The sequence below is a fragment of the Abrus precatorius genome, unplaced genomic scaffold (genome assembly GCF_003935025.1).
Source record: "Abrus precatorius isolate BTA unplaced genomic scaffold, Abrus_2018 Scaffold9, whole genome shotgun sequence".
NCBI lineage: Eukaryota > Viridiplantae > Streptophyta > Magnoliopsida > Fabales > Fabaceae > Abrus > Abrus precatorius.
The window spans coordinates 27,659,674-27,687,317 of NW_020874439.1; the positions used below are offsets into that span (position 1 = coordinate 27,659,674).

The 27,644-nt window shown below is 31.5% G+C and overlaps 4 protein-coding genes across 7 annotated transcripts; 2 read left to right on the forward strand and 2 right to left on the reverse strand.

Moving 5' to 3' along the window:
• The first annotated feature begins 2,631 nt into the window (after nt 1–2,631).
• On the forward strand, nt 2,632–8,079 carry LOC113849108 (hydroxymethylglutaryl-CoA synthase-like). 3 transcript variants are annotated; one of them, XM_027478739.1, is made up of 13 exons: nt 2,632–2,720; nt 2,821–2,924; nt 3,630–3,736; nt 4,613–4,745; nt 5,162–5,305; nt 5,496–5,654; nt 5,902–5,975; nt 6,055–6,130; nt 6,252–6,307; nt 6,392–6,479; nt 6,674–6,814; nt 6,909–7,058; nt 7,654–8,079. In XM_027478739.1, exons 2-13 carry the CDS (start codon nt 2,862–2,864, stop codon nt 7,864–7,866), a joined length of 1,404 nt encoding a protein of 467 aa, XP_027334540.1. In that variant the 5' UTR covers nt 2,632–2,720; nt 2,821–2,861; the 3' UTR covers nt 7,867–8,079. The 3 variants fall into 3 exon arrangements, with proteins under 3 accessions (XP_027334540.1, XP_027334541.1, XP_027334539.1); XM_027478740.1 differs by having other exon boundaries at nt 2,711–2,720; nt 2,828–2,924; XM_027478738.1 differs by lacking the exon at nt 2,632–2,720 and having other exon boundaries at nt 2,792–2,924.
• A 3,425-nt stretch (nt 8,080–11,504) lies between these two features.
• LOC113850198 (transcription factor TCP9-like) lies at nt 11,505–12,888 on the forward strand. The gene has a single exon (XM_027480616.1). The coding sequence runs from the start codon at nt 11,681–11,683 to the stop codon at nt 12,680–12,682; it is 1,002 nt and encodes a 333-aa protein (XP_027336417.1). The 5' UTR covers nt 11,505–11,680; the 3' UTR covers nt 12,683–12,888.
• A 4,658-nt stretch (nt 12,889–17,546) lies between these two features.
• On the reverse strand, nt 17,547–19,524 carry LOC113850199 (bifunctional dTDP-4-dehydrorhamnose 3,5-epimerase/dTDP-4-dehydrorhamnose reductase). The gene is made up of 2 exons (XM_027480617.1): nt 18,929–19,524; nt 17,547–18,829 (listed from the first exon to the last, which is right to left on the reverse strand). The coding sequence occupies exons 1-2, from the start codon at nt 19,379–19,381 to the stop codon at nt 18,380–18,382; spliced, it is 903 nt and encodes a 300-aa protein (XP_027336418.1). The 5' UTR covers nt 19,382–19,524; the 3' UTR covers nt 17,547–18,379.
• A 1,589-nt stretch (nt 19,525–21,113) lies between these two features.
• LOC113849933 (homeobox protein HD1-like) lies at nt 21,114–25,860 on the reverse strand. 2 transcript variants are annotated; one of them, XM_027480190.1, is made up of 7 exons: nt 25,564–25,860; nt 25,335–25,455; nt 22,409–22,599; nt 22,166–22,297; nt 21,476–21,612; nt 21,335–21,377; nt 21,114–21,150 (listed from the first exon to the last, which is right to left on the reverse strand). In XM_027480190.1, the coding sequence occupies exons 1-6, from the start codon at nt 25,858–25,860 to the stop codon at nt 21,362–21,364; spliced, it is 894 nt and encodes a 297-aa protein (XP_027335991.1). In that variant the 3' UTR covers nt 21,114–21,150; nt 21,335–21,361. The 2 variants fall into 2 exon arrangements, with proteins under 2 accessions (XP_027335991.1, XP_027335990.1); XM_027480189.1 differs by lacking the exon at nt 21,114–21,150 and having other exon boundaries at nt 21,295–21,377.
• Nucleotides 25,861–27,644: the final 1,784 nt, after the last annotated feature.

The following is a 27,644-nucleotide window of genomic DNA, read 5'->3' on the forward strand; positions in this document are numbered from 1 at the left end:
AAAAATATGTGGGATAACATAAATTAAATTTTTAACATGTTTTATACTAGTATTCTTTAGAAAGATTTATGCTATTGAGTGCCTAGTCTGACACCATATCCTTACTAGTTAAGGTTGGATATAATTGATTTTTTTTTTTCAATTATCTTTTCTTAGAATTGGTTTAGGAAATTTTAAATACATAGAAAATTTTAAAATTTATCCTCAGGTTATTAGTATAGGATTTGATTTCTTGTAATTTCCTTCACCAAATTTTAAATCTTTTCAACTGCTTTGTTTTTGGAGATGTCATAAAGATTAAAATGATGCTTTGCATCGTCTTCATAATTGTAGTATTGGTAGGTAATGATAACTTCTTTCAAAATTGATTATCATAATTATGGTTTTAGTATTTTTTGAGATCTTTTCATTTCTCATGTTATTTGTTACTTTAATTATTTTCATGCCATTCAACTCATTGATGATAGTTTTTTTACCTACCATCTATGTGCTTCAATTATTAAAATAACTCAGAATTTTTTTTCTTGTAATTAATCATGATGTTTATCTTATTCATGTGCTCATAGAAACAAATTTTTGTATGAATAGTATTGACAATATAGGTATTGATTAGAATACTCAATTTTATTTTTCAAATGATCCTCCTCTTAGAATATCTCATTATTATTTAGTGATTCATCTATTGTTGCTCATTTGAGAATTTAGTTTTTTCTTAATTTTCTTTTTATACAAAATAAATAAATAAACCTCTTATTATCCTTAAAATATCAAAAGACAAAGAAGTAGGGTATGGTTGATTGAAAAAAGGGATGAAAAATATCACAAAAAGGTGGATGGAATTGGAATAAGAATGAGTTAAGAAATGGAAAATTTGCTAACCTTGAAGGGAAAAGGTGAATAGAAGATTATGAAATTGCTAACCCGATCTTGAGGTAAAAGGTCAAAAGAAGGTCATGGCTCTAAATCAATTTTTTACTTTTTTTTCTCAAATTTTTTCCTATTATTAACTTTAGCTGTCACACTAAGTTTTGATAAACGAAGATTTAGAGCATATTGTTTGCATTTTTTTTAAAAAAATTCTCTTTTTAAAATAAAAAAATTATTTTAAAAAAATTTCTAAAAAGATATAAACAAACATACTCTTAATTTTAAAAATTAAATTTGCAAAACCAATATAATCAAAAACATTTATTGATTTAGAAAATCGTTTCACTTTAATTGAGGATTGGATATTCATAATAAGATTTTTTGCCTAGTTCCCTACTAACACCTTTATATAAGGACTAAAAATAAAATAATTTTTTTACAAGGACAAATGAACCTACTTTTTCAAGCAAGTATCAAATTAAAAAAATAGTATCACGTATAGGGACAAAAAATTATATTTAAACTTTAAAATAAATTTAATTAATAAATAAGTAATAACATCATAATTCATTTAATATTTTTTGTAATTTAAATAAATAATATATATAGGAGTAAATTTGTTAGTTAATTCTCAAAATTTATAAATTATGTATTTTAGTTTTTAAAATGTTAAAAATTATTTATTCATTCTTAATTTTATAAAAATATTTATTTTATAATTTATGATTGTCATGTATTTTGAAGAAAATTAAAGTGAGATAATTAAAATAAATCAAAAATAAAATTAAGTAATGTAATATAATATTTATTAATTTTTAAATAAAATTTTATTAAATTAATCTACTTAATAAGAAATTTCAAATAAATAATTAAATTGAGTGTTTAAAATTTAAGTAATATAAATGTCTAAATTTAATATTCAGTGTGAAAAATTATATACATATATATATATATATATAATGTTATATACAGTCTAATAATTAAATTATTCGATCTATACATTATAACAAAATTACATATTATTAAAACAAGCGTGATTACTTTGGGTCAAAAAAAGAGAAAATCATAGGACAATAATGATGTGAAAGACGGATTGTTTGACATGCTTCCTAAGCATGACCAGTTCTACTTGTCCCCACTAAAGAAAAATAAAGATATTTGGCTACATGCGCACACACATTCATACACAGTATACGCTCTTGAAAATTACTTCCGTTAATTAAAAGATTAAAAAAGTAAAAAGAAAAGAAAAGAAAAGAAAAGTTCTTATAACAATTTTTTAAGAGTATGGATTAAAAAATTAATAAATTTTTAACTAAAACATAAATTTAAATTATATTTGTAATTATTTTTTTAATTTTAACCTCTAAAGAAAGTTACTTTTTTAAAAGTCATTGAAAATAAATAACATAAAAAAATAACGGTTAGATGTATTTACAACATTAAATATTACATTTTAAATTTATTATTTTCTCAATAATTTAAGAAAAACCGTTTCAAAATTGACATAAAAGTAAATAAAAGCGGGTAAAATATACCATAGTTAAATTGGTATGGAGAAAAAGCAGGACGTTAAATGAGTTAGAATGAGAAGTTAACTGAGGCAGCGAATGTGGTTCTAGTGTTGAACATGTGTATACAACTCCGTCAATAACGGAGAGCGATGAATCTGAGTAGGTGTGCGGCTTGCGGAGCAATGGCATGAGGATGTAAATAAAGAAAAAATAAAGGTGAAAAAGGATAGGGAAGGAACCAATTGTGCATCAGTTGCAAAGCTCACGAGGTCTGCATTTACTTTGGGGGTTAATGAAAAGGACAAAACTACCTCGCAGAACAACCTTTGGTTTGCTTTGGTAAGTGTTCGCTTCTTCCTTCAAAATCAATATATATTAACATATGCACGTAAGGCTCTTCCCTTAACTAAACCCTCTCTCTCTCTCATCTTTTGCATAGAGAGCAGAGGGGCTATTGGATCTTTGGAACCGCTAACTGAGATGGCAACGAATGTGGGGATTCTCGCTATTGACATCTACTTCCCTTCCACCTGTGTTCAACAGGTCACCACTTCTCTCTCTAAATCCACTTTCGTTTCCTTCTTAATTTGACTTTTCTCTTCTTGTTCGGAAAATCCCACGAATTGCAGAGCAGCGACAACAAACGAGTTTGTTTTTGCTAATTAATGCTGTTTTTTTAAAACGACCGAACAAACAAATGAGAAAACTGCTGCGGAAACTTGAGTTCGGCACATGAAAGAGCTCGGCGGGGATTTAGTTTTCGGGTTTTTTTTTTTTTTTTTTTTTTTTTTTTTTGCGTGATTGAAGATCGGAAACATAAAGTTTGCGTTTACAATATTTAAAGTGTTTAAGTGTGTTTAGAATTTAGAAGTCAAATACATTAAAAGTAAAAATCTATGCTATTTTGTTTAAAAAATATCACTACTGAAACGGACTATGGCCATAATCAAAAGCATGATCTCCAGCTTTCGAATATTGTGTTTTATGACATAACTCAATTTTTCTATGGGAAAATTATGAGATCCACCTTAAACTGCATCCAAATTATGGCGTGTACCGTTCCTCCTCCATTTACAGACACGAGGAGGAAAGTGGAAAGGAGTGAACAGAGCTTATTATTGTGGATTAGTATTATGGCTTAAAATTATCCGAGCTCTCTCTCATGTCATTGTTATATTATGGCTTATACTTTAATCTTTTCCATTTTTTAGTAATGTTTTATCTTTTTTCACTTATGCATACATGCAGGAAGCACTGGAGGAGCATGATGGTGCCAGTAAAGGCAAGTATACTATTGGACTTGGACAAGAATGCATGGCATTTTGTACTGATTTGGAAGATGTCATCTCAATGAGGTTTCTACTTTGGATTTGATAATCTTTGTAGTTATATTCATGCAATTGTAGATAGTAGAAACCAATATGTTTGGACTTGCCACTGAATATATTCATTGTTGCTGCACGCTAAGCCTGAAATTTAGTTTGATGAGATACAGAGAACATGTATAAAGTGAAGAAACGAGCCTCTTTCTTTTCCTTGTTTTACTTTTTCTTTTTTGCTATGGGTAAAAGATTTATAAATTGGAAAAGATTATTTGCACCAATTTTTCTGATAACTCTGAAGGGTTTAAAATTTTAATTCATATAATGGGGTCCATCTACTGAATACATAAAGGAGTACATAATACAAGAAGAAAAAAAAAAGAAGTTGGGGAACCATGGCTACCCGTGTCCTTCCTCTCCCTCTGCCTGCTTCTGAGTGATGTTTATATTTCTTCGGGTATGATAACTCTGTAAATGCTGAAGTAACTTTTAATGGTTTGTGGAGTCAGTTAAAGAAATGTGAGAATTAGAGCATGTTTGTTTACATTTTTAAAAAAGAGTTTTAATTATGCAGAGTTTTAATAATTGATGAAATATGAGAAATACCATCCATGATACCTACCAAATGTCTTCGGGGAAATGTAACACCTGAGCCCATGTTCATTTCATCATTAATCATTTTAAACTATAGGGAAGAGATGGGTTTATTGCATTATACTCAACAAATATTTCAATGTCAGATTATTATTTTAATCATGCAGAGTCTTGTGTTCTTGATGTTTTCACCCTATACTGCTTGCATGACACTAGACATCACCAAGGCCAGCTTGATATATTACACTGTTTGCTTCTTTCGTGTTAAATGTTCCGTAGGAGTTTGATGTGGAAAACTAACTCATGCATTTTCAGTTTGACAGTGGTTACTTCCCTTCTTGAGAAGTATGGGATTGATCCTAAACAAATTGGTCGTCTAGAAGTGGGAAGTGAGACTGTGATAGACAAAAGCAAGTCCATCAAGACTTTCCTGATGCAGATCTTTGAGGTATAGATGATTCTTCGTCATAGTAGGTTGACTTTCTTCACTATGTGATGGTAGTTTAAAAACTCAACTGATATAAATACCTAACTATGTATATGGGTGATTCAACCTTAGTTTCAAGTATATAATGTTGGATTGGAGCTCTTCAGCAGTCAATGTTGTGTATATCAAACAGAGAGCACAGCTAAAGTGTTAAACATCTAGTTCGGCTATTCTCATCTTGATTATCTACCCAGATCAGATACTAGTCTTCTTCACTGTAATGTCATTAAGTAATGTTTCACGGCCTTAGATATCATAAGTATGTCTCTATTGTTAATCATCAGAATGCTTTGGTTCTGTTGATAACTTTGTTGATCAAATTATCTATTTCTGTAGCTTCTGAATACAGTATTCATTTGTTTGTCTGAAACAAGCAGAAGCATGGAAATACTGATATCGAGGGTGTTGATTCAACTAATGCATGCTATGGAGGCACGGCTGCTTTGTTCAATTGTGTCAATTGGGTGGAGAGCAGCTCCTGGGATGGACGCTATGGACTTGTTGTCTGCACTGACAGTGCTGTAAGATCATTTCCATATTATTGCCTTTGGACTATATTCAGTAACAAAAAATGTTTTGCACACCCTTTTAAAGGTGCAATTATGCAAACAACTACAAGTAATGAACTCAAAGATGCATATCCTAGATTCCGTCATACATTTGGAGTCAGTCTCAACCAGAGCTTGTGTCACTTATGAGTTCCTTTCTCAGGTCTATGCTGAAGGTCCTGCTAGGCCTACTGGCGGAGCTGCTGCTATTGCCATGCTAATTGGTCCTGATGCTCCCATTGCTTTTGAAAGCAAACTGAGAGCAAGTCATATGTCTCATGCCTATGATTTTTACAAGCCTAATCTTGCCAGTGAATATCCAGTAAGCTGTTCAGTCTCGTTACATTTCTGTTCAGAGAATAGGAATCTTATATTTGAAAACTAGCTTCCATTTTTGTCCCTCACTGATGCGTTGATCAAAGCAATCCTTTCAACTCTCAGTTTGAGATAGAGATATGTAGGATAGCATTTGACTGTTTCCATTCTTTACTTTCGAGTTTTGACTCATAACCCATGAGATCATTTCAAATTGTCAATTAAAAAAAATCCACATGGTTTATGTGTTATAGGTTGTTGATGGGAAGCTTTCTCAAACTTGTTACCTTATGGCCCTTGATTCTTGCTATAAACATCTCAGTCACAAGTAAGCTTGTACTGTTAGTATAGCTTTTCTGAAATTTTTATAAATATCAACCAAGCCCTATTCACATTGCCTTTTACAGATATGAGAAACTCAATGGAAAGCAGTTTTCTCTTTCTGATGCTGAATACTTTGTATTTCACTCTCCTTATAACAAGGTAGTTTACGTTATAAGGATCTCATTTAATATCTGCACTCCTATTGTATCTACCTTAATTGATGTCTACGCATGTACTTTTTGTCTGTTTGTTATCTCTTTAATACTTTGAGTTTTTGCAGCTTGTGCAGAAAAGTTTTGCTCGTTTGGTGTTCAATGACTTCTTGAATAATCCCAGGTTCTTTCTATTTTTCCATTCTCTGTAATCTTTTTTTAATTTTAATTGTTTCATGTATTGGTGTTTAAAATTTTATGATTACAGTTCTGTGGATGAGGTTGCCAAAGAAAAGTTGGAACCTTTTGCGCAATTATCTGGTGATGAGAGCTATCAAAGCCGGGATCTGGAAAAGGTCTGAGAGCAGAGCTCTTAAGTATAGTTTGCAGAGTAAAATCAATAGTATCTTGTTTCTTTTAGTACTTCTTTCTTTTCCTTTTTTCCTCCAGGTTGAAGAGCAATGATGTAATTTCACATTTATGTAATTCTATGAAAGAAATAGACAAATTGAAACTTTTGCTGATGGTATGAAGTATTATTGATTCACAGGCATCCCAGCAAGTAGCAAAAGCTCAATATGATGAAAAGGTGCAACCAACCACTTTGGTACCAAAACAAGTTGGCAACATGTACACTGCATCACTTTATGCAGCTTTTATTTCACTTATTCACAACAAATATAACACATTGGTGAATGTTCTGAACACTATCTTTGTCAAATATAAGCAGCTTCTCAAAAAAGTTTCATGCTTTTGGATAAATATTAGTATTTTACAATTTTCAGGCAGGTAAAAGGGTGATGTTATTCTCTTATGGAAGTGGCTTAACTTCCACAATGTTCTCTTTGCAATTACGTGATGGTCAACATCCATTTAGCTTGTCTAACATTTCTGAAGTGATGGATGTTGCTGGAAAATTGAAGTCCAGGCATGAGGTATTTATCTTTAAGAGTCTTTAAAACAAACAGTCCACGTTTGTTGTCGGACATAAGAATTATTTTGAATGTAGCTGCATGCTCCAACAATATGTGAATGCATCTTCTTTAAGAGTCTTCTCTATAAATATTTGATTAGTTACACAATAAGGATTTATATATATAAGCTTCTATTGAAAACAGGTCCAGTGCATTAGTAATTTTAAATACTATAATTTTCAATTAAAATTTACTTTATTTTTTATTGAATGAGTCCTTGGATACACATTAAAAATTTTGATATTTTATTGACAAGTTTCTCAATTGACGGGGATACAAATTTTATTTTTTTTCGGAAAAATTCTGTTTTCTTTTTTTCCTCTCCCCATTAGTGTATCTCAAGAAATTTTGACGACTTGCTATGTTTATCTCTTTAAATGCCCTAAATCTTGGCTTGAGGATTGATACTTATAAAATAATTATGTGTAAGCGATTAAAGTTCAGCAGCCTTTTGAATTACTATATTGTTTTAATGTTCCAACAAGATGCTGAAAACAGAAACCTTTTCGGGGTATTTACAATTGAATAGACTTTGATGGGCGCAATTTTTATGCAGTTTCCTCCAGAGAAATTTGTTGAAATCATGAAGTTAATGGAACATAGGTATGGTGCAAAGGAGTTTGTAACAAGCAAGGAGACTAGCCTTTTACCTCCAGGCACATTCTATCTCACTGAAGTTGACTCCATGTATAGGAGATTCTATGCAAAGAAAGCTAGTGAAAGTGGTTTGACTCATGCAGAAAACGGTTCAATATCCAATGGTCACTGATGTTAAATTAGATAAAGTGTAATGGGTAGAAGTCTGGACGTCAACTGTGCTTTAGCATTTAGAAAGCTGTTCTTGTTTGCATTAGTTTATTCTTAAGGGAAGATTACTTAAATTCATCCTGTTCGTTCAAATATTTTTGGATGTAGTGACTCTTAAGTCTAAATAATTTATCTATATTTTTTCTAGCAATTATGCTTTGAATATGATAACTCTTCAAGTATAAATAATTTATCAGAGCCGGTTTGCAGTTTACACATACATTTACGACACTAATAGTTGGGTATTTTTTTTCACTCGAACCAGGGAAGCCAATAGCCAATTTATTTTTGTTAGCCTAAAAGTTCAATACAGTAATTTGGAGTATCGAAGTCAGGATATTGGGGTTCAGATTATCACAGTAAAAGACATTAGTTACTGCCAGAGAATTTGGAAGCTATGCAAAATTTGACCAAATAAAAGGGTAGAGAGCAGCTAAGTAACTGTTTTCCTATAGTCTTATGAACAAGGATTAGAACCAAATCAGGCGGTTTCAATTTGAGGGTGGAAGGTGCAGAATTGAAGTAATGAGCATGTCCAAGGTAAGATAAAGATTCACTTTAGACGTGCTTGGTAAGTTGGCATTGTTAGCCAATTAATTGTTTTTTCTGAACACAATTTAACTGATGAGGTAACATAACAGATAAATTTAGTGGGATTAACGAATACTTTTGACCCATAAATATCAAATTAATAGTACATTATAAGGATCTTGGACGCATTTATAGAAAACATAAGTACTCACTTTCCTCTCTATTCTTTATTTTTAGCACTTTATGGCTCTTTCTACAGCTTTGTACATTGTTTTCCTTACTGCATTTTTATTTATAGCTTATTGTTTATTATTATGTCTGGTTCAAAGAATAGAGAGCGAGGAAAACGATTTTATCGGAGAAGGGAGGGAAGGGAAACAAGACTCTTATTAGTTCAAGAGGAGAGGGACAAAGTTTTTCAAAGGAAGAAAAGAATAAAATGTAAGTGATTTATAATTTTACCTATAAATATGTATTAATTGAAGGGATAAGAGTTAAAATAACCGTATGCTTTGATAGGTGTTAATTTTATCAAATATGCGCCTCTAATATCAAAAATCCACTATCAATAACGCTAACATAATACATTTATTAAGTAATTTAACTAATATAGTCCCAAGTTGTAGACTACTTTATTTTCTCCAAATTTTTAAGTACTGGAGAGGGGAGACAAAAATATGAAGAGGAATTTTAGTACCATCTTTTTTTCTTCTTCCGTTTACTCTAAATTTATGTCCTCTCTCTTTTAGCATTAATTTTATTCTAAGTAAATTTAGATGTGTATTTGTTTAATTTATTCTGAAAAAATAATTATTTATTTTTATTGTTTTTTTAGGAATGTTTTGAATAATAAAGGACTATTCTTCAAATTTAAGCATTTGCAAACACGTAGCTAAATTTGGATTATAATATGTATGCCTAAACTAAATTTCATTTACTAGAAATATGCTTGAAAAATCTGATAAGAATAGCATGTTTAAATATAATAAATATATATAAATTGAATTTTATGAACCATTTTAAATCTAACATTATAACTTGGTAGAGTTGGAAATTAAGTTACTTCTTTAATAATTCAAATTCCAGTGGTGATCTAAATCTCTAGTTATCATCCAACAACAAAGTGGGGAAATAAAAAAAATAAAATAGTGAAATATAACATCTTTTTATAAAATTTTTGACTTTTTTCGTAGTGGACTTTTTGGCCTAAATTGGGTTAATGTAAAAAGTAATTCTCTATTAAAAAAAGATATTCTCTTAGATGAGAATAATAAAATGTATTTAATTTTTATTTTTTTATTATTAGTGTTGGCTTAATAATTGGCTACACAAATAATTAATTATTAAAGTGTTGGATGGGTAAAAATCATCAGTTACTTAATTCGTTGCTATGTATTAATTACGTCAATAAATAATTTTTTAAACACTTAGATGTTGGCTGAGAAGAGTGTAACTTATGTGTTAGTTTATTAATTTTTGACACCTGTGTATTGGCCAATAAACTCGTGCTCCATGCAGTTAAACACTCTTTTACTTTGTAGTTTAAAAAACTAATATACTTCTTTAATTATAGGTTTTTATCTAATACGAAGTCTATATATCTGAATTGAGTGTGTACTTTCTGCAGAATGGGAGAAATTTAATTTATAAAAGCAACTAAGAGATTTCAGGTTAGAAATATTAAAATTTAAATTATATTATTATTATTAATATGAATATTTATAGTGTTGTGGATAAAATTTATTAAATATAAGTGTAATATTTAATATATAAATATAGATGTCTTTTAATTTAATTTATTTTTAATTTTTTTTATTAGTGTTTGTTTAAGTAGTTAATTTATTTTTATTATTTTTTTATTAAAATTTTAATATATAAAATGATTGAAATTATGATTATTTTATATTAAAATGAAATAGTGTACGAAATAAATGAGAATATAATGTTAAAAAAATAAAAATTTTATTAAGATAGAATGTGAAATTATTTTTAAGATATTTAAAAAAAAAGTACATATAAAATTAAAATTATCTAGTAGTAATATAATTTTTAAATTAATTTTATAAATTTTAGTTCATACAAAAAAAATAAAATAAAAACTACACAGTTGATGAAGATATTATTCTGCATGTTAAGTACATGTCATCAACAACGTAAAAAAAAAAAAGTTTGAAAAGAGAGGCGAAACAGGTAACAGTTCAGAAGTCAAGCCACGTGAACCAATTACGATGTGAGTGGGGCCTGGCAGTGCTAACACACATTGTCGGCTAGAACAATACTAACACAAAAATCAAATCTGAGTCATCTAATACTTTAGGGTGCTTCACATGTTTCGATCTCAACTGTTGATAAATTTTCAAATTTTGTTCTATTAACCATCGCAATACATATAGTTAGTATTAATATTTATTTTGATAACACTTGTAATTGAAAAAATTAAAATAATGTCAACATAATATTTTACGACACTTGTTCCACGTATTATTCTTTATCCTAAACAAAATTTGTTTTTAGATAGTTCTAAATTGAGAATTATGTTTTTCATTAACCCTATTTAAGAAAAAAAAAAAGCCTCTGATGGTGTATGGACCACCATAAATTGGTGGTGCCTACCAATAAAAACCATTTATTGAGGCAGAAAGGCGAACTTTTGCAGGTGTCCCTGACATCATCGTCTGTGCTGATTGGTCAAGAAATGAGAGCAGCTGCCGGAGTGGTCCAGGAATAAGATGAAGAATGACAAATGGTGGAGCCCAGGAAGGCAGTCTGGACACGTGGCACGAGCGTATAGCTGGAGGTGCTTCACCCATTTGATGAAATCACAATCGTCCGATGATAAGGATAAGTTTCCCACTTGCAGATTTATACCCGTCCCCACCTCACAACCTCCAAAATTCCTATTATTAAAAAAGGTTAATGGTACAAATAGTGAACTACTTCCGTTTTAAAAATTGATAAATACATCGAGTCATCAAAGTTACACGTAACAGGGATTCTGGATCACATAATTTCATCTTTTATTATCACATTATTTATATATCATCACATTAACATTCCTTTGCTGTGATGCACTTTGGTGTTCACCCAACACACCTCCTTCAATTTCACTCAGCCCAAACACATTTACTATTTTATTATATTTATTTTTAATTTTAATAAAAGAAATCAGCTCCGATTCCAAATCAAAATAGAACTGTTTCCGTTGGGTGGGGGCCATCTTCCATAGCATTATCTTGCAATTGAGAATGACCAAAATGGCGTCGTATGAGGAACAACATGAGATGGATCATCAAGACGACGACGGAGTAACAACGGATCTCAGCACCAGCGACGCAGACCCTTCCGATACCAACAACAACATCAATGGAGTTCAACTCTTCCCACTGAAGGAGGAACCAACCGATTCAGACCCAATGGGGATCGTTCCCGCGCCCATGCAGCTTCCAGTTACCGTGCCGGGCAAACCCCCCAGGCGTTCCTCCACCAAGGACCGCCACACAAAAGTTGAAGGCCGTGGCCGCAGGATCCGAATACCCGCCACATGCGCTGCTCGGATCTTTCAGCTGACTCGAGAGTTAGGCCACAAATCCGACGGTGAAACCGTCCGGTGGCTTCTCGAACACTCCGAACAGGCAATCATCGAGGCCACCGGAACCGGCACAGTTCCGGCGATCGCGGTCTCAGTCGGAGGCGCTCTGAAAATCCCAACGACCTCGTCTACCGCGAACCAGAACCAAACCGAGGAAGCGTCGAACAAGAAGCGGAAACGGCCTTCCAGCAGCGAGTTCGTGGATGTAAGCGACGCCGTTTCGCAGTCGTCGGGTCTGGCCCCGGTTCAAGTTCCGCAAGGTCTGGTGCCAGTTTGGGCGGTGGGTAACCCGAGTATGGTGGTCCCCGCTAATAGTCTGTGGATGATCCCACAGGGCGGTGTTACGGGCCCGTCGAACCAGCAACCTCAGATATGGGCCTTGTCTCCGTCGGTATTGAACGTGGCGGGGCGGCCCATATTACCTCTGGTGGGAACGAGGAATGTTGGAGAAACTTGGGCGAGTTGCAGTGGCACGTCGAGCAGCGTGGGGGCTAAGGTGGGAACTGAGTGTAGCAATAGCATGGCACCGAGTGTTAAGAGTGGGGATTGTGGCGTTCCTAACGATGGTAGTAAGGTTAAAATGTTGAGGGATTTTTCTTTGCAAATTTACGATAAGCAAGAGTTGCAGTTGATGGGTCGCTCCGGGACTGGGACTTAATAGTCAACATGCTCAAACTTCCAATCGATGAGAAAGATGACAATCCACGACTTGGAGTTGTTTTTTTCATTTGTCTTGAATTGAATAAATGTAAAGATGTGCAAATAATCACAATCCATGTTTGTTTGCGTTGTAATTTAAATTACATTGAGCTCCTCTCTGATTGTTAATGGAAAGTTTAGGAATGAGTTAAGTGTTTGGATTTATTGATCCACGTGTGGTGAGGGTGTGTGTCCATAACGTCCCATCCCATTTTGATCGAAATTCGGAACTAACACGCTTGTTTCCCTAGTGGGGCCCATTCCCATTCCCTTTCCCCCATCTTCTCCTTCTACGCTTTCTTTTCTTTCACAGCATGCTTCCTTTAAATTAGCTTTTTATTTTCACACTTTTTCTTATATTTTTCCCTTTTTAATCGTTTATGAAAGTTAAACAAACATGGTCATTCACATTAATGATCGTTTATGAAATTTAAAAAGTAAACAATTAAACTAAACATTTTTTTTTCTCTCATGCGACTCTTGCAAGACTCCGTTTAGTAGACTGTTACTGGTAAATAAAGTTTCTATTCTTCTAAAAGCTTTCAACACTCCAATCTTTAAATGCATTTTTAAAATATTTTACTTTTAAGTATATTGTGATAATTGGTATGTGGTCGCCATCACAACTATTGGTACTCTAGAGTTTGTATAGTATTTGCAACTTTGAACTTTGCTCTTCAATTCTATATTCAGCGTCGACAATGAAAAGTACTGTTGAAGTTGCAGACCTTCGAGGTTAGTTCTTATGCAGAATCTTTCGCCTAACTCAAATTGAACATAGTCAACGGAAGATTTAGTATGTTATGGCTACTAAAAACATGAGAAGAGATAGACTGTTATTTGACGGAAGATAAACTACGATGTTTTTTTTTCTATTAGAGTTCAATTTTTTAACAGAAATTTCAATGGATTTTATTTGAATAAAAATTTACAAAGATTAAAACTGTAAGTTTAAATAAGTTTAATTTTTAATCTTTTTGCTAAATGAAACAACTTAAATAATAATTTAAACTTCAATAAATCTAATTGTATATTGATATAATTTCAAACAAAATGCATGTATTTAAAACTTACATACGTGTCTATACGTTTTATAAGTTATTTGCTCACATACAAAGGATATTAAATGCCCTCTTAAACACAAAGAAACCATATAAAATATCATAAAATAATAGTCTTTTAAAAATGATAAATTGTGTATTATAATAATTAATTGGGATAAATTATAGTACTAACCAGTTGATTTGGCAAATAATTGTAAGGTTATTTTTTTATGTTTTCTATTCTACACAAAGTAATAAATAACCCTTAAACGTGAGATAATTTTTGTATTAAAATACGAAAAATACTGAACAATATTTTCGAAAGAATTTTTTTTACCAGAACCCTTTTATGGTTCATTTGTTTTGTAACAGCAGCATATCGTATATACTAAATGGACTAATAACAGTCACACTAAAAAATCATGATGAAAACGCAGAGGATATAAAACAAATGAAAATCCAGAACTCCAAAGTATACATTGTACATAATTTGTATTAGCATGAGCTCTTCCACTCCACAAAACAATGTCAAGATTTTCACTAACATTGTACAGATAATATCAATTCACTTTGTCACTCACAAAATATATGTTTTTACTGATTGTGTTATAAAATATATTATTAAGTTAAAATAACGTCCATAAGTTGATCCACAGAGTCGATAATAATAAATAATAATATATTAATTTTAGTAAAAGAAAATATCTTCAACTTAATTTTAATTGAGCTTTATATTTTAATTAGTATAATTATTAATTTAAAATTTAAGACAAAACGGTGATAATAGACCATTAGTTTAGCATGACTTTATAATTGAGGATATTTCAAAAACTAAAACTAAAAGGGATAACAATATATAATAAGGTGTGATAATAGACATTTTCATTCTTAATTGAAGATTAAAACACTCTTACATTAAAAAAAATGTCTTAAAGATTTAAGAATGTAGTGACAAATCTATGTATATATTTTTATAAAATATAAATTTTTTAATCCCGGGTTACAAGTTCGATTACTCATGCTTCCTATCCTCAATTATAAAAATATAAAGTTTGTTCCGGTTCTTTTTGTAAATTTTTAACTAAATTATAAATATTAAAAAAATTGAAAATAATTAATATATTGTATTTTGAAATTTTAATTGCATTATCTTATATTTTATTTAAAATCAATTGTTTATTACACTAATTGTTAATCATTTATAAAGGTATAATAATACTAATGAGTAAATGTATGACAAATAAATAAATGCTCGTGTAATAATGTATATATATTACTATTTTTTTAAATCATGTCTCTTAAATAATTAATTACTAAAAATTAAAATCATGTCCCTTAAATAAATAATGAAACAGAAAACATTGATAAAATTTAAATCATAAAATATTAGTTTGAATTATTCCATTTTAATATTATTTTAAAATCCAATCAAATAAAACTACAAGTTTTATTTATAATTAATTAAAATAGTTTTCATCGCAAAATTAATCAAATTAGAACCACAAATACTCTTAGAATCCAGTTACAATCGAAACACTTTTGTCCATGTTAGAAGAGCAAAAATAAGCAACTTCAAGACCTAAAATGAAAATCCCTCGTCATTGGAAGTTTTTGTCCGAATAAAACATAATCAGATAAATGACATGCTATAGATGGAAGAGGTTACGTGGAAGCAAATGTCCATACGTTAGAGAGCCTTTAAGCTTAAAATGAAATCTAATTAATATCATAAAAATAGATACTTCAAATATTAATTTTGTAATCGACCTACACGATACATATTTTATTCATAATAAAAATATTAGAACAATAGTGAAAAGGAAACACGATAGTTTAGTTATTTCATCATTGACTACATTAAATCAGTGTGTTTCTTTTACTATTTGTTTTATCGTAATTTAATCTTTCAAATTTTATAAATATTAAATAATTAGAAATTTTAAATATGTTTTTAATCTTCATAAGTATAATTTCATTTGATTTTATTATTTAAAAAGAATGTTAGTTTAAACTTTTAACGAGTCTTATTATTCAATGGTATTATGATGTTATGCTTTGACATGGTTAAATATATTTCATATCATTATTAAATAGTAATACATATTATTTTAAAAAATAAATTTAATAAAAATAAATTTAGAATGATTGAAATAATGTTTTATTCTAATTAATATTATTAAAAATACAAAAAATGAATATAGACGTATAACACAATAACATACAGGACAATATTGTGTCATCAAATTAAATTTAATATATACTAACTTCAACGTCAAATTTTCTGTCAAATCAATCTTATACCTGCTAGTTATGCATAAAAAAAATATTCCCAGGAATATCCAAATTCTAAACTCCAAAGTCAAGCACCCAAACATTTTTATTTTTATTCCACTGATGTAATCTCCAATATTATTGTATGACAGAAGCAATGTCAACGACTCAAAGGAAAAATGCGGTGGCAAAGGGACAAATATGATGATTTTGCAGACGCTGGAAGATATGCTACGTTAGTGTTTACTAATGGGTCTAGACGTAGCTTCATCAAAGCGGGCCAACTGATGGGCCATCTTCCATCTTGAAGCCTTATGTTGGGCTTCTCTCGTAGATAAATTACTAATAGTACTTTGATCCCCCCAAAAAATATTTACTTGCAGTACTGTTAAATATGTGTTGACTTTGACAAAAAAAAAGAAAAACAGTTTGTTTACTTAATTCTGATTTGCTTGACCCAAAAAAACAAAAGCCTTAATTCTGTTGTGGGATTAGATGTTAATTAATCAATTGCGTTCTTCATCATTTTACGTAAATAAAACACTTCTATACAATTTTATCTCAGAAATAATATTTCTCAATTTTTTTCTCATTCAATACGATATCACGAGATTCTTCCATGCTATGCCTCTGATTTCTCATATTCTTCCTCTGTTCTTTCTGCATTAGTTCATCATGGATGATGCATCTAACCCATGATTTCGTTATAATTTCAATGGACCTAGTTTGATGGTTGTTTCGCAGCTTCTCACATACTCAAACAATAACACTTAAATGTCCTCGAGGAAGTCCATGTGAATCTCCTTAAATAATTTGTCATTGACCTTCAAGTCTATGCAGATTTTGATTGAGCAGCATGCTCATATATACTCGAAAGTCAACTTTAACGCACTGTGTATTCACTGGAGAGTCACTGGTTTCATAGAAGTCTAAAGAGCAAACAACCATTAGTTGTTCCTCAGTTGATGTTGAGTATGAACCACTTTTTGCTTTCTGATTTCAAGATCTCACCTAATCTTGCAATTATCTATTTTGACAATCAGGCTACCGTTTATATTGCATTAATCCTACTTTCTATGAAAGAACCAAATATATTGAGCTTGATGTTCCATCTTGCCAGGGAAAAGATCAATAACGACAGCTTTCGATTGGTTCATGTCAAGACACAGCATTAGCTAGTTGACCTATTAACCAAGCCTTTGCTAAAGACTTCGTTTCAGCCTCTATTATTCAAGATGGCAGTGCTCAATTTGTTCCTCCCAACTTGAGGGAGAGTATTACGGTTCGAAAAATGAGTTGGGTTAACTTAATTCAGTTATGATAATCGGAAGTTAATTAGTTATATTGTCCACCATTTTATATAAACAAACAGAACACCTTTGTACAAATTTGTCTGTCTTTGAAAATAATATTTCTCAATTTTCTCTCATTAATAACTTCAAAACTACATATTGGTCTACCCAATTCTTATATTTTTAGTCTTTAATTGGTTGGGAAGAAAAATGTTCCGCAGGAAGAGCACAAAATATAATAATAATAAACGATATTTAATAAATCCATTTGGTTTATGTGCACTGCTCTGGAAAGAAAAGCGGGGAGGGGCGGGGGTTCATACTGCTACTAAAGAAAAATTACAAATAAAGATGCATGCATTCCAGCTAAAATCACCACTGAATAACTATGTTACACCTTTCTCAAACGTCTTTGTTGTCTCTTAGGCAACGAGTTGAGTCAAGTTTAATACTTGAAGCTTAAGTTAGGGTCGTAAAGAAAATACAAGGCTTGAATTTGATTATTGAAAAATAAAATAAAACTAGGATGACAGAAAATAAGAGAACAATTAACGAACGTGTTATTTCACCTGCAGTATCGTTTTTGTACTTTTAAAGGCAGTGGCATCGTTCCTCTTGGTCACCCTACTTACTCAAGTGCATGCGTGTTGCAGTCAACCAAGCAGTTAGTACCAATCCTACTAGATCATTGTTCACTCTCTTAAAATATCTTATGATTCAAGTACATGTAAAAAGACTAGTTTACTATGTTAAGTTGACAGCTTTACTATATCAATCAATACTCACTTGATGGTAAGTGAGAATGCAAAGGAGCTCAAGCCTCAACCTCAAAAGCATTTAAACATGATAAAAGAGAGACAGCATACAAAAAACTCGTCGTATCTAACGAACTTGCAACTAATTTATTCAATCACTGACTCAGTAAGATACAACATAAAAATAAAATACACGTACCCGGATACGAACTCAGAGTAACATCTACACAGCTTCATCCACACAAACTGAAAATAATGAGGAGAATGGGAATAGTAAAAATTATAACCTTTATACTTAACCTTTGACCTTCTGATTTGGCTTGAAGACATACTGAACGAGCGAGTCCTTGATAGACAACAGTTCTGGAAACTCCTCCTTCAATTTGGAGGCGTCAAGTTCATTGTTGCTTCTGGGAGCAACAATCACCTTCGCCTGTTCCTCAAGAGTGAAGTTCTTCCAAGTGAAGTTAGGGTCAACATAATCTCTATACATCTCCAATATTTCATTGTGACTAACCACTCCAGGGTTGGTGAAGTTCCAGATCCCAGTCAGATTTCTCTTCGCCATCTCAATGGAGATAGGAAGAAGTTCATCCAATATAGTCATCGAATTCGGAATATCCACAACCTTCTCATATCGAGTGATCTTTGTGATGAAATTGCGCGGGTTCGATAAATCAGACGAAATAGGCATTCTAACCCGCAACGTGCATACATTATCGTAGTTCCTTAACAGATCCTCTACCTGTCACATAAATAAGATCTAAATTAAAATTTAAATAAACAATTAAATCGGAGAACAAGATTTAAGAAATTGGCATTTGGAGATTGCAAAAGGGATTACCATGGCTTTGGTCTTGGAGTAGAAGGAACCGGTGAAATTGGGAGAGTCTTCTTCCTTGAAACCGATTCCGGATCCGAGGGGGTGAGCGGAATCGTACTCGAAGATGCAACCAGTGGCGTAGTTGATGAGGATGAGGCCCTTGTCGTGGCACACGTCGGCGAGTGTGAGGGTCCCAGCCACGTTGGTTCGGATGGTTTCAACCTTGTGGGATTCGCACCAGTCGACGTTGGGGCGGCCCGTCACTCCCGCGGCGTTGAACACGTGGGTGGGCTTTACCTCAGCTATGTCGTTTTCAAGCGAGGCACGGTTTTCGAGGCGGCCCGAGCCGTATTGGAATTGGATCCCTTGGGCTTTGCAGAGGGTGCCGAGGAGGCCCCCAATCCAGCCCGTGCGGCCGTATATGAGGAAGTTGAGAGGCTTGTCGGCCGAGGCGCCGTTGGATGGGAAGCCCATGATTGAAGGGAGTGAGAGGGAAGAGGATATGATTTTGCTATTGCTATTGCTAGATCTCTGCCTCTTCTCTTCTTTCTCACTCTTCTCTGCTTCTGCCCCTCTCAAAGCAACCACAATTACATGTACAGTTATAATGACAGTTACACGATGTCTTTTCTCCTTCGCTTTCGCTCTCTAAATATGCCACGTAATACACAATACAATACAATATTCCATTTTCATTTTACAACCCAAGTCATATTTGCAAAATTGCCCTGTAACATCTCTGACTACTGTTAGCAAATATCAAAAACTTGCAGTCAAAAGAGTCAATATCAAACTTCCAGTCCATTTTTTCTCTTTCTTTTTCTTTTTATTTGGATATGCTGCTGAGTTGAATGTTAAGTTAAGGCTTTAATAAGGTATCAGTTTTTAAAAATTCATGATTCGTTAACGTTATGTGAAAAATTTATATACTTGTATCGTTTAATTTTTTTTTATATAAAATGTAAGATTAATCTATTTAATAATAGTTGATGTGAAAATTTATTAATAAATTGTATTTCATAAAAAATTATCAAATATTCAAATGATGTATCCCTTACATTTCATTGAATCCTAAATGTTATGTAAGATAAAAATATTGTGATTTCACCAAATTTTAATTGGAAACAATTTTTTATCTTAAGCTTTGATAAATGAAAAGGTAAATAAAAGGTGGGCTAATTGGAATAGTCCATAATTTGCATAGAATCGAGTTGGGTCAAAATTTGCTAACGAAGCTATGTTTCGGCCCAATTCAACATGGTCCGCACTTAACTACCCCAAACCAAATTGATATGATGTCTTAAATATACATATTCATGCAAAATTTTAAGTGGCGTGCTCAAGCAGTTTTAGTATTTTTTTATAATTAAAACTAAATTTTTGTTTTGATGATTAACACAAAATTTTAATATCAACTTTTACTGTGAATTATTAAGTTAAAAATATAATTTTATTAAAGAACAACACCTACACTGTCATCAAATCATAAATTATATATATAAAAAATCTGTGAAGTAATATCTACAATAATTAATAAACAAATCATACTTATGATAGATTTTTTCTGATTGACAGTGTAAAAAATCTTTACACTTACATTGCACCAAAATTAAACTCTTATAAAAATTATAAATATCTTACTCTTTTATTATATATATATATATATATATATATATATATATATATATATATATATATAGACACACAAAAAAAAGAAGCATAATAATAAATGTCTTCAGAACACTCATTTATAAGGCTAACATAAACAGTTAATAAAATTTATGAATAAAAAAGTAATGGAACTCAAAATGACTTTTTATTAATTTATATATTATTTTCTTTAAAATTAATATATGTAATTAGTAAAGTACTTTAAATTTCAAAAAATACATTTTTATTGTCATTTAAAAAAATAGAAAAATGAAAGGTCAAAATGTGAGAAAATTATAAAAGAAAAATACTTTAAATATAGAAGAAAAACAAAAGTGAAGTTTCAATTAAAAAATGAAAAATATCGCAGCATAGGTTCAGTGAAAGAACTTAAAATAACTATTGTAATTTTAGTTCTAATTCTAATTTAAAACATTGATAAAATAACAACCGTGACAGTTAAAAACTCTGCATTCGATAATCGATCGTAAAGTTGAGATACGGCGGCTGAAGAACATAGCATGTATCTAACCCTGCATTTTCATGGTGTATCACCATTTTTACTTTGAAGGAGAACACCCCTCCCACAGTCCCTCTCCCCCAGTCCGTAATATAATACTTCTACAGCCAGTCAAATCATAGCAAACAATTTACATATAAATAACACTTGAAAGAAATGGAGGCAAGCACCACCAGAAGAAAAGTATGCATCCGTAATATAATCGAAGAATTTACAGGCAGCATTTTTTTTAAACCCATCATAGGTTATAGCGTCACCTATATCTCAGCACCAGACTGGAATCCTTAGTGGGAATACTCTCTGTCAGCAATCAGCATATAAAAAGTAATTAAAAGTCCATATATTTATGTATAGATATTGCTTTCTGTTCCAATCAAGTAAGAACAAAATCTTTCTACCTCTTGCGCTTGGACTTCAGAGAAGTAACCGATTGAGAGTTGCTGTGCCAGTTGCGTTTCCTTTGGTTGATGAACCAATTATTGATTTGCTTCAGCTGCAATCCTGTCTCCTCCACAAGTTTTGCCTTGTCATCTTCCTGAAAGAACAACAATTTTAGCCACAAACTAATTCAGCAAGAGGGTATTATATCATCAGATGATCAGTGTGTCACGTGCTAAAACCTTTTTGGTTTTGCACCATATCAATAATATCAAAGACGTGCAACTGTCAAGCATAAATGATATAATTTTATCTGTCTTGTTAACTAACCAGAAAGATGTTTTTCTGAATATGTATGTGAGAATATTTACAAGCTAGTTTTGTTTTCTCTTTCACACAAACACAGTAAATAAGTTGCGAGAATTTTTAATGAAACATATAGGATTTGTTTGGAAGATCTCATGAACAATTTATAGAAAATAGAATACACTCATTTTTTAGCCTTTCTCATAGGCTATATCTAGTATAACTTATTAAAATAAGTTGATTTTAACTTATTCTAATAAATTTCATCAATAATTTTACGACATCGTTTAAAAATATATTAAATAAACTGAGAAAACAAATGCACCATAAGAGTCAAAAATTTGTTGATTGGCTTGCAAAATGATTGACCAACTGTTCACGCATGCAGAAAATGATTTACTTACAGTTGGGTAGGGCCACTTGGCATGTTGCTGCCACCAGGCCTTCAAAACCGATGTTGTGTCACCTGGTAATTTCCCAGCCCTTCGTTTCCTTAATATTTCCTCCCTAACATCTTCAATTCTTGACTTAAAACCCTGCATATACTAATTCTGGTTTGTGATTCAACGCCAAGGAAGAATAAAAAGAAGTTAATGAAACACTTGCAGGAACAGCTAACATATTGATTATTGACTTGAAAGAATGACCTGCTTGAGCTCAATCTTAAGTTCCTGACGAACTCTTTCCATCAGTGACCTTTCAGATTCTGTAGGAAGTAAGGGACCGAATCCCATCATGTCATGCCCTTCAGCGCTAGACTGGTCTAAAGACACATCCATTTGCATCTCATCTTCATCATCTGACATTGTTGCACCTGTTCCTTCTCCCAAACTGACACCTGAATTACAAATAGCCAATCTCCTTAATTAGATAAATGAATTTAAATTTATGCATAAATTTTTTTTTCTTTTTTTCTTTTTATGAATACTTACATAAAAAGTTTATTTTAAGTAGAATTTCATACTTATTTATTCCTCATATTAAAATATAGAATACTTGTCTTTTTTATTTTGTATCACAGATTTTTTAAATATTAAATTAAATAAATATTTTCACCTAATTACTGATTTAAATGCGATTTGTGCTTTTTCTTACTTTCATAAATCAATATTCAAGTTGTTTCAACTTATTTTAAATATGAGATACTTATAAATCATTAATAAAATAATAGTGAATAATATAATAATAATTTATTATCTACTAGACCTCTCCTTTTTCAAATTGTTTTTAAAAAATTCCTTATATTTTACGTATATTTACAAATACGTGTGTTATGTATGTTTCCTTGCTATACACGTGCGGTTAAACCAGAAGTTGCGATGATAACCCTAGGACCAATCATAATCATTTCAATGCTTAAAAATAGTAAGCATTCTAATTATTTAAGGTGAGTTCTGTAGGAATCTAAAATCACCAAAAACTAACCGCACAAAATGACGGGGTAATAATCTAATTTTAATTACAATTCACAAAATGTCATTCATCTGGCCAACCAAAATAGTGTTGTTATCGGCTAGAATATTTTAATTCATGATTATAAAAAAGTGGCATACAGTTCTATTTTGTTTCTTACTTTTTAGAATTTTCCAAATGAAAAAAGCGAAAACAAACAAGAAGGTAAAATAATTAAAAGATAAGATATTTATAAAATTATTAAAATTTATTCACTTTTAGTCCCTAATACAAAAGGAAATTTTAGTTCCTAGTTAATGTTAGATTCCGTAAACATGGTCTCTGCAGTGAAATTCACACCAAGATGGTTCATTTTCAAGGCATTCAAGGTTAAAGGGTTGAAGAGCAGAGTGAAAATGAGGTTTAACACTTCAAGGATAGAGGTAGTGCCAACGCTAATTTGGAAATGTCTTTTGTCGGCTTCTCGCTCCAATTCGACGTCAATTCAGCATTTGACTTTGTTCCAAGCCATGAACATCCGTCCCCACATGGATTTGAGAATTCCAAACGCAACCTCGATAAAGAACTTTGTCTGGAGTTTGGTAGTGATGGTAGATGAAGAGAGTAACATGGAGTTGCAAGCAATGGTGAGACGGTCGAGGGAACCAAGGATTTTACGGAGACAAAGGTAAACAAGTTCGGTGATTTTGAAATCTTTTATGCTTAAATTAAGTAAAGATTAAAGTAAATTTTCTATAAAAATTTAAAGTAAATTTCAATAATTTATATAAATTAAAAATATATTTAAATTTTTTGAATAATATGATGATATGAAGTTCTAATAGTTAAATCAAAAAATAAAAATATTAAATAATGACAGGGACAAATTTTGAATAGTTTATATTAATTATGGAGTAAAAATAATAATTATTATAGAGACTAAAAGTGAAGTTTAGTAATTTAATAGAAACCAAAAACATATTTAAATTGAAGATATTTTTATAATTATTAATAAATATATTAATTAAAAAAAACAGACATTTTAAATTTAATATTTTTGAGTTCATATGATTTGTTAATGATTACATAAGTAAGATTTTGTACTTAAGTTTTGCAAATGAATAAAATAGGTCATGAGAAACTTTATACTCTTAAATAAGTTCACAACTTACTCAATTTAGTACAAGTCTAAATAAATGTAGTACTGAGAGTTTAAGAAGAAAAATGGAAATATTCTTGAATATTTCATAATAGCTAAAGTATCAGGTTAAATTGGAAGTTTTGTGAAGAAAAAGAGAAGGTTAAAATTCAGTTTTGTTTTATAGGAACTTTTTTTTTACACTTAAAACTAACTTGTCATGTGGCTGTGGCGTGTATGAATTAAAAAAGTAAAAGAATATTTATATATAATCTAATCCAACATTTTAAAAACAAACATGCTATAAAAAAAATGGATAATATCTATTATCACTTTCATGTATCGATTATTACTTCTATTTAAAATATTTTTATATAAAATACTCTTATTATCAATAAAATATTTTTTTAAAAACCATCTTTTTAAATTTATATATGTATTTTAAAATTCTATTAATTATTAACTGAGTCAGTAAATTACAAACGTCTAGATAAGCGACAATGATATATTACCAAAGATAAATCTAAAAGTTTTATAGTAATAAATATGAGATCGATTTTTGGAACAAAGATAACCAGTTGCGGCATATGAGGTTGGTGAGGATGGCATGGTGGGAGATACTACCACTCTTCCCCAAACTAACCAACCCTTTATATTGCCATTTACGATAAATTGTATTTATATAAATATTTTGTACAGTTTTTTGTCCTAACACGGAGTGTTATAAAATAAACAATTGATATAGCATAAAGAAATATCTGTAAATGATATCACACAGCTTCTTTCCTTTCTCCTAAATCGCTTCAGAGACAAGAAAGAAATAACTGAAAGAAAACGAACCTAATACCAGAAATAGTTCACATACCTAACGATTTTACTATTTGCTTTTTAATTAATACAGCAGTGATGTTATAAATCGAGTGATCCCTTCCCATGTTCGCATAATTAAAGCAAACAGATTGAAAAAACGAATAAATTCGAAGGAATGAAAATTAATTTACGGCCGAGAGGAATGAAAGAAAGCATTGTGGTGAAGAGTGTACCGGTTAGAGCTTGCAAGGTACTTTCAATATCACGGCAGGCCATGACAGCCTCCACGGCGTGCACTCTGACATGTTGCTGAAGCTGCTCTTTGAACGTACACAACACAATCAAATACTGTGACTGCAGAAACAATTAATCAAAACAGTAATTACAACATTTTCTATAATTAATAGTTTTTAATCCTTCTATTACATTATAGAAAAATGATAAGACGTGGAAAATGCGTACCATGAAGTTGTCAAGTTCTTGTCGGTCATGGGGTGAGAGGGAAAGGGAATGGTGAGAGGCATAAGAGCGTAGGAGATGTTGGGATTGAGATAACTGAGCGTCGATGAGTGGCAAGTGGTCAATGGGAGTGGCGACGCGGAGGCAGGACACGTGTGCAGCGAGAAGCTGGTCATAAAGAGGGTGAGTGGCTATCTCTGCCTTCACTTGACGGTGATGGTGGTGGTGGTCGCCGCCTCCTGACAATGACATTTCTCCGCTTATCATTCCCATTCCCATTCCCAACCCCGGTTCTTGCATTTCCACTCGCACACTGGGGGGTGTGAAGGAGGGGTGGGGGGGGGGGGGGGGGGGTTATTAGGGGAAAAGGTGAATGGGAATGAGGACCACTCTATGAAATGATTTGATTCTGAGAGGGTGAGCTAAGGGCAAGGCAAGGCCTAGGACTTAATTGTGTGAATCGTTTTCGGCGTGTTTATAGGGATCTGAGACTCCACTTTCTGATGGTAGAGGGAGGAAGCGAAAACATTTAAATTAGTATGCGTGTGGGAGAGACAAGAGAAGGGTATTGGAGTTCTGTTTTGTTCGGATTTGGGAGAAAGAGAGAGAGAGAGCGACAGAGCAACAGAGAAGTTTACGCTGCAGAGTTATTACTATGAAAGAGGATTGAAGCGAGGCTGTGAAAAGGACATGATAAAGCTACTTCTCAGACCTCACAACTTCTATTTTTCTTTTTCTTTTTTTTTTCCATCATACTGTTAGAGCTTTTGGATTAATAATTGTGCAGTGCCATACCCTTAGGGTAAATTCTTGCACCAGTCCTTGTTCAATAAAATATAATTACTCATTTTTTAAATTGTTTGTTTTGTTTCTAATTTTATAAAAATATATATATTTTATTCTAAAAAGGATGGGAGCCCCCCCCCCCCCCCCCCCCCCAAAAAAAGAGGAATGGATATTTGCATAGCATGCTTCAGTGTGTAAAATAAAGTTTTTAACGTAATTGAGCTTCTTCACATTGTAATTGTAGTACGAGCAGGTAATATTGTTTATGTAGGGAGCTTTCAATTTATAATTTCCTCACTTCATACTTATAGTATTTCTAGCTCGTAAATTTCATGGTTCCGTGTTTGATGATTTTTATTTTGAAAGTGCTCAATTATTCACTGATAGTTATTATTTTAATAATATATTTTTTTTAAGTGTGAATTTGTTTTATATATTGATTTTATTATACTTCAATGTTTATTTAAGTGTTACAGTATCTCTTTTTATACGTAACTATTGCACTTTCTCTTTTTAATTATTATTTTTTCTTTCATTCCCATTATAAATCATTCATTATGCAATAAATATTTATTTTCAAGCAACACTCCCGTTAAAAATAGTCTAATGTATCAACATTTTGCTTCAAAAAGTAATAAGAGCGTATCTACTTAACATTTTATAGATTAAATTCAACTTTTTTTTACGTATAAATATAGGACCTTACATGACGGTCTTTAATATAATTTTCTATTGTTGGCTTAAAGAACAGTTTTCGTTTCATTAAAAACCATCAAGAAGCTAACGATAAGTATTAACTTAGCGATCAATTTATTGATGTGGTATAGCTTTTTCGTTTTTGGTTATGTGGTACCCTATTTCTATCAAAGGAATACTTTAGAATTGTGGGTATTAATTAGGGGATTCATCTAAAAATATGTTGATTTGTTTTTGGTCACGCATTTTAAGAGATCCAAAATTGAGTATACCATAGTATTTTAATTAGTTCATAGTTATTATTACCAACTATATGAAGTCATGACGATGTAATTGTAGAGTATTGTCATTCAAAACAAATTAGTAGAGTTTATTTTTTGAAGTGCGAATAAATAGACTTTAAGATTAGGTTTAGCATGAAGCATATATTATGGGTAATCTATGAACATTGAGGACAAACTTGATAACCACTTAATTTCTTGATTATTAGTTGCACCGAAAAAGAAAATATTTACACGTTTTTCAGTTTCAACGAATGCGCTCAACAAAATGCATAAAAAGGAAAGGAAATTTCAACCAGATGGGATGCACCAGTACAGCAC